The sequence below is a fragment of the Aegilops tauschii genome, chromosome 5 (assembly GCF_002575655.3).
Source record: "Aegilops tauschii subsp. strangulata cultivar AL8/78 chromosome 5, Aet v6.0, whole genome shotgun sequence".
Taxonomy (NCBI): domain Eukaryota; kingdom Viridiplantae; phylum Streptophyta; class Magnoliopsida; order Poales; family Poaceae; genus Aegilops; species Aegilops tauschii.
The window spans coordinates 381,716,613-381,728,627 of record NC_053039.3 but is presented as its reverse complement, the minus strand read 5'-3'; the positions used below and the strand labels follow the sequence as shown (position 1 = coordinate 381,728,627).

The 12,015-nt window shown below is 52.1% G+C and overlaps 2 protein-coding genes across 2 annotated transcripts; both read left to right on the top strand.

Annotated features, from left to right (window-relative positions):
- Positions 1-2,653: 2,653 nt before the first annotated feature.
- On the top strand, positions 2,654-5,986 carry LOC109746528 (uncharacterized). The gene is made up of 2 exons (XM_020305650.4): positions 2,654-5,606; positions 5,720-5,986. Exons 1-2 carry the CDS (start codon positions 4,923-4,925, stop codon positions 5,774-5,776), a joined length of 741 nt encoding a protein of 246 aa, XP_020161239.1. The 5' UTR covers positions 2,654-4,922; the 3' UTR covers positions 5,777-5,986.
- Positions 5,987-9,031: 3,045 nt separating this feature from the next.
- LOC109746537 (putative cyclin-dependent kinase F-2) lies at positions 9,032-10,150 on the top strand. The gene has a single exon (XM_073498638.1). The coding sequence runs from the start codon at positions 9,032-9,034 to the stop codon at positions 10,064-10,066; it is 1,035 nt and encodes a 344-aa protein (XP_073354739.1). The 3' UTR covers positions 10,067-10,150.
- The last annotated feature ends 1,865 nt before the right edge of the window (positions 10,151-12,015 follow it).

The window sequence follows — 12,015 nt, the reverse complement described above, 5'->3', positions numbered from 1 at the left end:
CCACCTCCGAACCCGAAGTTGCAATCAGACCGCTCCGGCGAGGGCGTCGAAGGGGGTGGCCTGCGGCCGAGGGGGTGGCGGGACCCACATGGCGGTGAGCTGTGGGCTCGGCGAAAGGGTGCCGGATTTTGCGCGGACGCCAGCCTTGTGGACTCTGTGTTGACGAGTTTGAAATTTGAATTGCTTGAGACTTCGCTATCGTTGCAACGTTTTTCGGTCGCTTGATTGAGGAGAGTCTCGCGTGCTCTGCACTATGGGCGTGTTTGGTAGCATGTATGGACCTAGCCTAGTTGTTCTCCTCTCATACATGCTCAATGTAAACATGCTGAGTCCATGCAGTTGCTGTTGTTTGGCGGCGATGTATGCGCTGAGACATGCTGAGCTGAGACTTTGTTTGGCAGCCTGCATGTGTTTAGACATGCTGAACAATTTCAAATTCTAATTTTTTGAATGATGAACAAAATTGAAACAAAATGAAAACAATATTTGAAATTCTAAACATATTTTGAAAATTTGAAAATATTTGAAATTCTGAACTTTCGAAAATTTAAACAATATTTGATTTTTTTTTGAAATTATGGTTTTTTTTCAAAATTCAAAAATATTTATTTTTCTAAATTCCGAACATTTTTGAAACTTTTAAAACATTTATTAAAAATTCAAACAAATTTTGAAATTCAGAACAATTTTTTGAAAATGTAAACAATTTTGAAATTTCAAACTTTTTAAAAAATCGAAATTCTGAACTTTTTCAAAATTTGAACATTTTTTCGAAATTTGAACATTTTTTGTAAATATAAACATATCTGAACGTGATCTGGTGGGTGGGGACGAGGGTCAGGGCCAGCATGGCTGCCTTCATGCACCCTGTTTGGGGTGCATGAGATGAGCATGGTTGAGGGCCCTTTTATCCATGAGATGGACATAGCTCAGGTGAGCCCATACACCCTACCAAACAAGCAAAAGTGGGTCGGATTGGGAACTTTTGCCCTCATGCACCCTACCAAACACACCCTATAGGCACGAGCGCGCCTTCACTGCCATCGCTGGCATTTGATTGGACACGGGCTACGGCAGCACCACCACGTGGAGGCTGTGGCAGGGGTAGGGGAGGACGGGGTGGCGCTTTGGGGAGCGACGCTGGAGTTGGATTTTTTTTCCCAAGAGGACCAAACTATTGGCATCTGCATCGTTGTCATGTATGGTTTCTGGACTTGATGCAAGCAAACGAGGCAAGAAATTAACAAACAAAGGTACAGAACACAGGCAATCTAGAGCATCTCTAACAGGTGATGAAACGTTTGGTGACGTAAAAAATCTACATAGAGTAGCAGAGAGAAAATTTACATCAATGCGGACATACTGGAACAGTAGATCATCAAAAATCATGACGCCTACAGAACTCAATGAGTTCCTCGTCGTCGAGGTTCATCACCCCTGGTGGTCTGTCAGAGGGTCCTGCCTTGTGGTCGTTGCCAGTAGACGGCCTCAGGTCCTCCTCCTCCTCCTCCTCCTCGGGTATGTAGCACGCTTCCTTCTCGAACCTGTCGGATATCTCGTCGACATCATTGGAGATAATACGAAACATCTCCTCTTCATACTCATTCCGCTTTGCCTTGTCCTTCTCAAGCAAAGAATCAAAGCTCCGCCTCAACAAGGTGTGGATTGGCCTTGGCAAGCTAATCCATGTGAACCCTATCCCTCCCACCGACACGGCAGTGTGCTTTCTCCTATTCGCTGGAGACAATGTGCATCTCGAGGGTTTGCGCCTCCTCGACCGAGGCCATGTCGGGGAAGTTCAACTCATCCCGTGCGCCATGACATCTCCCTTGATGCAGCGTTGCCGCCCCCCAAGCGGCCGAGCCGAGTTGTGACCGACGAAACCAGGGGCAACCTGAGCGGCGGTGGACGAAACCAATAGGTTGGGGAGGTGGGTCGTGGATCAGGCAACGACGGGCAATGGGGAGGCTGGATTTGGGTGTCGGCTGGGTGGTGGTTTCAGCGTGGATTGGCCGGAATCGATGACACGGGCTACAGGCGGCTGTAGGTGCGCATGTGGGCATGGGAATTTCTTGGCAGCCGTTGCGGCGCTGCAAATATGCAACAACGGGGGCGTTTTCACCTGTTAGAGCGTAGTTTTTGCGTCGAAGTGCCCCAATTGATTGTTTATTCATCACCGGCATGTTTTTACATCACTTGTTGGGGATGCTCTTACTATGCCACTATAAGATATGAATTTAACATATGCAACTAAATTGATTTTTTTCTACAACATCGCCTTTAAAAAAGAATAAATGCCTTCGCGCCACTCTTGCCACGTCAACCACTGATGGTCATCATGTTAGAAAGGAGACAACGCCTTCACCAAAATGACGATGCAAGTTTATCGGTACTGGACCCAACCAGTAAAGGTCAAAACATGAGTTTTTACTCTGAATATGAAGCGTGTTCCAAGGAAAACAATTTGTTTCAGCCGGCTGCATGCAGTCGGTCCATCGGCCGCCTAAGTTAACATTAGATTCGCACGATCGTGCAGTGTGCTCCAACCCCTTCCAGCCATCGCTAGAGCCCGTAGCCCAACACCGTGTCCCAGTTTGACCCACACGCCACACTCCCTCAACCTTATCCCTTATCCATTAGTCGTGAAACTTCTGGCCCGAACGGGTCTTCTTCCTTGTGAGATCCCCTCCCACATATCTCTCATGTCTCTGCCCCACACCTTCGGCGAGGTGCATCTCCTCGAGCCTCTCCTCCTATTCTCCCTTTCTATCTGCAGGTAGGTAGCCCACTCGCCGCATGATGCTGCAAGAGGACACACATATCCGGCGAGGGAGACCATGGTCGTGCGAAGGGGCTCCAAGGGGTGGCGGCCGGTGCAGCGACATCATGCTGCATGAGATGAAGCCATCGTATTACGATGATGTGCCTCCAGCGACGATGTCGTGTTGCAAGTAGGCGGCCATCAGTGCTGCGAGGCCGTGCTGCCGCGTCCTAGTGGCTAGGATCTTGTGTTGGTGTTTTAGTGGGGTCAGATGGGCTGGATCCTACATGGCCGCCGAGTTTGGACGCGTCTGGACCTGCCCATATTCGCCCCACATATGAGATGGGTACGGAAGGCGGATGACAACCCTGATGTTTGGGCTGCATTTGAGGGGTCTAGTTGGGTGGCTAAATTTGGCCCGGGTGATGTGTAGGTTGTCCGCCCGGGCATTTAGGGGGGAGGGGTCTGATTGCAGACGCTCTAAGCACTTTCACGCCATCAATTCTCCAATCCAGCTTTCCTTCCGCATAAATCTGGATAGAAGTCTGGTTGTTAATTATGTAGCAAGATTGCAAGCGAGTGTCTGACAAACAAAACTAGTCTACTGATTATGCCATGATTTTCGCCTATTGTCTGGATTGGTACCAGTTTGGACTGGCACGAAACATGAACGCAAATGTGTGCAAAATTTGCCCACTCACTCTGGATGGATGGTAATGGAATGGGTTTGGATGGGTAGAGTTAAAGCAGATCCATACTGATACCCACAAGTCCGTTTATGCATGAAACACCCATGGGTCACAAATGTGGTCCATACTCATACCCGATGGATATTAGCAATTGATAAAATAGAACAGGGTATGGACCCGCATGAGTAGCGAAGATCCATGTGTAAAACATCCACTCGTGAAACCTTTGCCCAACGGGTTGGATATTCGTGAATACCTGGGCCCATGGATAACATTGTCATCCCTACTCACCCGACCTATTGATTGGTTAACTTTAAAAAAAATGTAGACGCTAATATACATGCATGAGTACTCACCCCTATGAGAATTTCAACCTGAACATTGTCAAACATAGAAAGTAGTGTTTAATGGGCACCAATTATATAGCACTAGAAATACAACCAAGTATTTTAAAAATTGTATATACTCATGTATAGGAACAAAAAAATCGGTTGCGGTAACGACACCAATATGAACTTTCTTTCCTAGAAAGGAGATTGAAACCTTGATCTACGCATCAATGTGCACAATCATTTTTTATATTGAAGTTGATACAAAACATCGAGGCCATTACAAGATATGAATATACCATCTACGACCAAGTCAGACTTTTTTCTGCAACAAGGACGACAATGTTCCATGTACCATCTTCATGATGGGTCTTCTGAACCCGAAGACGACACCATGAACATGGTGACTTGTTTCAAGCTTGTACGCACCTTTGTTTCAAAAAATATATATAGTGGAACATTTGTTTCAAGCTTTCACGTACCTATTGATGCATAGCTAGCAATGCTAAATAACTAATGAAACATATACTTTAGTAGTACGTCAATGTATAAATAACTAGTGAAACATATACTTTAGTACGTACCTATTGATACATTTGTTTCAAGCTTGTACGTACCTTTGTTCCATCATGCAAGTTTTCCTTTTGACACATTTCATTAGCATGACAGTTCATATACATAAATAACTAATGAGACATATGCTTTAGTAGTACGTCAATGTGAAGCCAAATACATCGTGAACCTATTGCTTGTGGCTCCGTACCTATATATATCTTGAGAGTCCCTTGATCGGAGTTAATGGACAGCCACCGCGAAAAAAAACCCGACCGACCACGCTAAACACAGATCACTTATTTCGCAAGCAACAAGCAATTCTTGTCTTACCCCCGTCGACGAAGCAATTCTATCGACCGAAACCCAGGATTATTCCTTAGCATCGCGCGGGAGATATCACTCCGATGCAAGGAAGAAAAAAGAAGATTGTTAAACCATCCTTCCTTTTACTTCCCAACCCAGCTCACTCCATCCCGCTCTAGCTTGCTCGCCACCCATGATAAAGAAACCAATGCACATTAGCAGGAGCAGTATCAAACAAGCACATCCTGATCCGTCTGACCTCCTCGTCCAAAGCTACCCGAGGCCATGGGGCTCTGCGCGTCGATGCTGCAGCGGAGGACGGAGAGGCGGTACCCCGAGCCGAGGCGCGGCACGGCGGAGGCGCTGTTCGTCGTCAGAGGCGACCGCCGGCCGGCGAACCCAGAGGCGCTGGTGGTCCGGGTGCAGGACTCCGGTCGAACACAGCTCCGGAGACATGGCAGGGAGGAGAGTGGAGGACGCGGGGGGTGCTGGCGACAAGGCACCGACGCGCTGGACTGGATGATCGCCCGCGCTCGGATGCCCCGGCTGCCTTGCGCGGGCACCGGGACCGTCGGGGTCGAGCCGGACGCGGCGTTGCGCACGCGTGAGACGACGGCGGCGGGCCGAGGTGCCCCGCCAGGGCACGGGGTCGAGCCGGATGCGCCGTTGCTCACGCGCAAGACGACGGCGGCGGCGGGCCGAGGGGCCCCGCCAGGGACGCGCTGGACGCCACCAACGGCCCCGGTGACGCCGACGCCGCCCTCGCCGGCCATGACGCCCATGGGCGGGGCGCCGGCGGCACCGAGTACGCCGGCCTCGGCAGCCATGACGCCGGGCCGGCCGGTGTGGCAGAGGAGGATACTGATGGGTATGCGGTGCGAGCTGCCGCGGTTCAGCGGGCTCGTGCTGTACGACGAGCACGGCCGGCCCATCCAGGTCGGCACCCCGGGCAGAAGAAACCACCGCCAGGTACGCAGCAGGCAGCCGGGCAGAGTAAGCTTAGCTCGACAGATAGTTAGTAGTTTCTCCTGAGCAATACAGGAGTTCAGATTAATGTACGCTTTTGACCTGTTTTTCTCCAGGGGAAGAAGAAGACTGCCAGGACATCTTCCACCACAACTCTCAGGGACCTCCTGTAGGCTGTAGCTAGTTGCGATTCATTGACAGAGAAGCTGAACGAATGCTTCTCCGCCGAATGCTCTGCTGTAAAGCGGCAAATACTTCTCATGCGAATATATCAATGTTTGGAGGTCTTCACTGTAACATTGCGACTTACATTGTTGGGAAAATTGACCGGCCCGTGGACACTGATGCGGGAGCCGGCCATCTAACCATGCCCCGAATTATCTGTATTTTTTTCTTCTAATTCCATAGCACTCAAAATAATTATAGAAAATAGCATAATTCATCAAAAAAATGCAAATGTCCTTAGTATAACACTAGTTCAGGATGTTCAACAAGAATTCATTGATTTTGAATTCAGCGATACTAGAGTCAAAACTGACACATGTCATTCCACCCGTAGTTCCTCTTGAGCTTCGCCTCACAAGTATGAGCGTAAATAGCTTGCCTTCAGCCTTGTAGTACAGGGCGACAATGCGTCCGGGCTATACAATCTGATGATTATCCAGTTGCAAAATTGAGTGAATCGATAAAATTGACCAACATCTAGAACAACAAGAAAGCAAAACTTATGGGTTGACGAGCCCAGTGGTCACATTGTCTCCACTCGTGCAATCACATCGCAAAACTTCATGACAACGTTGGAGATGGTGTACCACCAATACGTTAGTGACTTTGCATTACGTTCATGGATGACGTGCATGTCGTAGGGCGCGGAGTATTTTTTTCTCATGAAACGAAGTATGCACGTTTTGCCAAAAGGCCGAGCCCTTGTTCATGCCTATAAAGTCCACAAATACAACAAACCACGCATCACACAACAACTCATCCTCAATCACCGGTTACCCCGCCATCATGCTTACTCCAGAAAACAACAAGAAGTTCTACGAAAAAAGCTCAATGACATTTGACGGAAGACCTACGGGAGGTGGTGTCTGCCATGGACGTCATCGGGAGGGGGGCAGATGGTACCTGGCTGCGGAGGGATTCTGGTGGACTGCGGGCAGGCGCGTGGGTGGGGGCTGTAGATGTTCCAGGATGCCTGGGCAGCGGCCAGAGAGGTACAACGACGGAGGATGCAGATGAAAGCAAGGGGGAGCAGGGGCAAAATGGAAGAAAAGTGGACTGGGAGGGAGATTTGAGTGGGTTGGGGTTCTCGGAGTCCTACGTGGCCGTGGTCTGGACTCTCGCAAAGCCCCCACCCCAATTTGTTTCTGGTTTGCGGGAAAATGGACAGCTGGACGCGTCGTCGAAACATTGTGGGACTGCGTTGGATGCGAAAATGTGTCATGATAGCTCGGTCCAGAGGTTGCGGGAGGATTGAGGTCCCGTGGTTGACGATGGCCAGCGGTTAGGCCTATAGATTCGAGATGGATTGACAGGGCGGGAAGAAGATGAACAGTAGCAGATGGGGAAGAAAAGCAATTCTATCATGCACGGATCCATCCTCTATGGTTGCTTTGAGACTCATGCTCCGTTTTTTTGACCATTTTCAGAATTTGTCCTGTTTCAAAGCGTTACATTTACCTTTTCTTCTTGTTCCAAAGTGTGTATTAATGTCTCATTGTTGTATATTAAAACTGGTCCAAAATAGGAGCATTTTTATATTGGCACATAATGAAACACGATGATACAAATTGAAATGAAAAAAAAAGAACAAAACATTCTGAAACGAGATAAATTGTAACAACAAGAAATAAAATAACATGAATCTCAAAGGAACCACAGACGTTGGATCCATGCATAGATAATCTGTGCATCACCGTAGATAAACCACTCTCCGGGCAGGAAAATAATGAAGAGTACTATGCAGCAAAACCGAAAGGGAAACGTTTATACCCGGCACGTCGGCCGAACTTTCTGCCGGACGCACGCGAGGCACTCGATCCAACCGAATCGCGCGTTGGGCACATGCTGCCGCAGGTCGTCCCACGGCCGCACGCATCCTGCCGCAGGCCATCCCATGGCCGCGGACCGTCGCCGCCTTGCAGGTTCCACCACCCCCGCGCCTTCGCCGACTGCGGCCACCCTCACAACCACGCGTCGTCCCGCACCTCCTGTGCTCCATCTCGCACCCCCGCTTCCCCAGAGCATCATTTTTTGTTGCAACCGGCCTTGGATTTTGCTGGCACCGGCTACACGGCGAGCTGCAACCGCGTCGGCGACCTCGGCCATGGGCGACAACCTCCATCGGGGGGGGGGGGGGGGGGGCAACGACGAAATGCTTCAAGGGGGACAAACCCCTGATGTTGCAACCGGTGTTCTGGGAAGCCGCAATGATGCGGCAAAAAGCTTCAAACAATGACAACAAATCCTGAAACCGGCCACTACCATAATGAAAAGCTTCAACCGGCCAGAAAAAAGCTTCAATAGTTGATAATAAAGATTCAACTGTAGTTAGATTTTGCTACTAACGGCGAAGTTTTTTGCTACATCCATCAAGCGAAGCTGCGACCTCGTGACGACGGCGACAACGATTTTGCTGCATCCGCTGTCTTTTTTTTTTGCTACGGCTGGTGATGTTTTTTGCTACGTCCACTTCAACGACGGTGACTGGCTGGCTGGCCGTCGTCGACGCAATTCCGTGCAGGGAGCATCAATGGCGAGGGGCGGCGGCGGAGCTATGACTGGAGCTACACCCATCGCCGCTGAGAGTTGCAACCGTAGGTGCTGCTGTTGCACTGGTCGAGGTGGTGACGAGAACGGCCGGCAAAGGTGGGGACCCGCGACGAGGACGACCGGCGAGGATGGAGATCGGTGACGAGGACGGCCACCGGTGGGGACAGGCCGACGAGGGATAGGGACCGGCGACGAGGACGGCCACCGGAGAAGACAGGAGACGCGGCGCCGCGCACCCGAGCAGGGGGAAGAAGACGCTGGGGGCGAGCACGCTATTTTTGAGCGGATCTAACGGCTACGCAGCTCGCATCCAACGGCTGAGATGCGTATGGCCGAAACTTTTGTGCCGGCGCGCCGGGCGCCTATCGGTGCCCAAAACGAAATCGGGCAAGCGACCCGTAGGCAGTTCCTTTTTTCCCTCCCGTTTCCACTTCGTCTCCGGCTAGGAATCCGAACGCGTACGTACAATCTCCCGTCGCAGTCTCGCCCAAGCCAGAGCCACGAGCAGCGCGTTGACCTCGTCCTCGAGTCCAGGGACCACTCGAGCACGTCTCGCTGACGCTGAGCATCCCAACTTCTATATATACGTACGGCCGCCACAACCACAATGCGATCCTCTCCTGTTTCCCTTTCGACCTCCTCCTCCGTTCCCGATGGCCATCAAGCGCGTCTTCCCCGGCGACCACCCCGACTTCAAGGTGGACATGAGCGGCGGCGCCCCGAGGCTCACCTTCTGCAACAGGGCGCGCTACTGGACCTCCACCGACTACCAGGAGACGCGCGCGCTCGGCGAGGGCGGCTTCGGCGGCGTCGTGGAGGCGCGCCACCTCACCAACGGCTGGACCGTCGCCGTCAAGAAGCCACTCCCCTGCGCGCACGAGGGCGCCGGCGTCACCTGCGGCTGCGCCGACGCCCGTACGCTGCGCGAGGCGGCGTTCCTCGCGGCGTGCCACCGCCACCGCGCCATCGTCGAGCTCCGGGCGCTCTCGCTCGACCCCTTCGCCCGGAAGCTCTCCGTCGTGATGGAGTGCCTCGGGCCCAGCCTGCACGACGTCCTCCACGAGCACCGGCAAGGCCGGCCGTTCCCCGAGGGCGACGTCCGCTGCATCATGGAGCAGCTCCTCGGCGCCGCCAAGCACATGCACGGGCTCCGCATCATCCACCGCGACATCAAGCCGGGGAACATACTCGTCGGCGCGGACGGCATCAGCAACGTCAAGATCTGCGACCTAGGGCTCGCGGTGTCCATGGCAGAGCCTGCTCCGTACGGCCAGCACGGCACACGCCGATACATGGCACCGGAGATGCTCCTCGGCAAGACCGACTACGACGCCACGGTTGACATGTGGTCCCTCGGCTGCGTCATGGCCGAGCTCCTCTCCGGGAAGCCGCTCTTCGACGGGGACGACGACGCCCAACAGCTCCTCGCCATCTTCCGCGTTCTCGGCGTGCCATTGTTCACGATCTGGCCGGCCTACGAGTCATTGCCGCTCGCCGGGAAGCTGGTGACGCCGCCGCATGTCATTTCCCGCAACAAGCTCCGTCAACACTTCCCAGAGGACCTCCTCTCCAAAGAAGGCTTCGAAGTCCTCAAGGGGCTCCTCTCGTGCAACATCGACAAGAGGTTGTCGGCCACCACCGCGCTCAGGCGACCATGGTTCGCCAACGCCGTCGATGCTTCAGCCTGATCTCTGACTGCTACAAAGACTATTTTTGGGCTTCAGTTAACACAATTGTTTGTGGCAAAATTGAATATGTACTTTGATTCCATACCAAAGATTTGGATTGCATTGAGTTCACTAGTGTGCATGAGATTGTATGTTAGTCGAATAAATCTTTGGCTGAAAACCGACACATCTGCAGTTGACCACGAGCGAGAGAAGGCGCCTTGTTGGGGTGCCGCGTGCTGTGGAAGACCCCATGCACGTGTTGCATGTCCGAGTCAATTGCAAGAAACCACCACATTTGCGGCTAGGTTTGTAGAAAACCACCAACTCGTTAATCCGTTGCAGAAAACACCGGAAAATTTGTTAAGTCGTTGCAAAAAGCACTGATCGGGTGATTTAGCCCGTTTCATCACTTTCTGACAAGTGGGGTCGGATTGTAAGAAATTGACTTAGCAAAAAATTAGCACATACACCCCTAGATCTAAAAAACATAAGCAATCAGATCTTCCCCGGTGGAACACCAACGCCCTATCCACAACGCGCCGCCGCCGCGCTGCTTCCATCCGCCGCCGCTCTGCTCCAGGCCGGGAGGATGAGGGAGAAGGAGGGGCCCAGCTGGTTTGCGCGCTTCGAAGAGGACCTGTCGGCGCCGGGCGAGCTCTTGCCGTGCAGTCGCCCACCCCCCCCCCCCCCCCGATCTCGCCACTGCCTTCGACATCCCGACGCACAGGGGCGCCCAGGAGATGAACGGTGGCGCGTCGTCGGCCGCCGGCTCCAGCGGAAGCAACGGGGAGGAGCCGGCCAGGACCCTCAAGCGGCTCCGCCTCGTGTGGACGCCGCAGCTGCACAAGCGCTGGAGGGGCCTCTGGATCGAGCTCGTCCTCCTTCGTGGATGAGGGCGACGGGAAGTCGAGCAGGTGGACTCATCTTGTCGCCTCCCCCCTCCAACCCCGCCCTTCACCACATCGGAGGAGGAGGGTGCTGCTCCTCTGCTTCGGCTCCCGACGCGTGCTCCATGTCGCTGACCCGACCGCCACCGTCGCTGCCGCACCGGCAGGCCAACGCCTCGGAAATGCGCGCACCCCAGCCGCCTCCTCGTCTTCTGCCGCGGCCGTGGCCGTCTCCTACGCCGAAGTGGGCGTCGCCGTGCGTACTGGACGGTAAGGCCAGTGCGCCGAGGTTGTCCACACCGGGGGCCTGATTGCCTTTTCTGTAAATATCTAGGGGTGTGTGTGCTAATTTTTTGCCAGTTAAGCTCCTTACAATCCGGCCCCACTTGTCAGAAAGTGATCAAACGGGCCAAATCATCCAATCAGTACTTTTTGCAACGACTTAACAAATTTTCCGGTGTTTTCTTCAACGGATTAACGGGTTGGTGGTTTCCTGCAAACCTAGCCGCAAATGTGGTGGTTTCTTGCAATTGACTCTGCATGTCCAGACAGGCACGAGGAGGGCCGCACAAACAAAGTGCACTCATTGGAAGATTACCTTCGGGACACGCGCCTAGTGAGGCCGGGGGGGGGGGGCAACCTTAGGGCCCGTGGCATTTGTTCATTTTCCATTTTTTGTGAAGTTCCTAAAAAATGAACATCCAAAATTGGGGGGGTTCAAATTTTCATAATTTATGAAAGTTCTTGAAAGTTGAGTATTCTAAAAGTTTGAATTTCTGAAAATTCATATAGATTGAAATTCCATTTTTGTGGAAAATCTCAAAACTATAAAAGATCCTACAAGTTTGTACGGAAAATTTCTAGAAGTTCAAAATTTCGAAAGTCAGATTTTTTTTTAAGTTGTAGACACACATTTCTGAAAGTTGCTAATAAGGAAATATGCTAAAGTTGCGAGGCATTGGACTTTCCTAAAATGGTAAATAAAAACATGGTCTGAATCTCCTGCCCCTCCTTTGTTCGTCTAGTTTACTTGTACCGTTGTCTTGTATGCATGCTCTCTCATGTTCCGATGACTATGTT

Excerpts from the sequence above, each read along its gene's own strand:
- LOC109746528 (XM_020305650.4), top strand. The coding sequence starts at position 4,923 with ATGGGGCTCTGCGCGTCGATGCTGCAGCGGAGGACGGAGAGGCGGTAC. Across the intron at positions 5,607-5,719 it reads GCAGAAGAAACCACCGCCAG|GGGAAGAAGAAGACTGCCAG; the intron begins GTACGCAGCAGG and ends GTTTTTCTCCAG.
- LOC109746537 (XM_073498638.1), top strand. The coding sequence starts at position 9,032 with ATGGCCATCAAGCGCGTCTTCCCCGGCGACCACCCCGACTTCAAGGTG.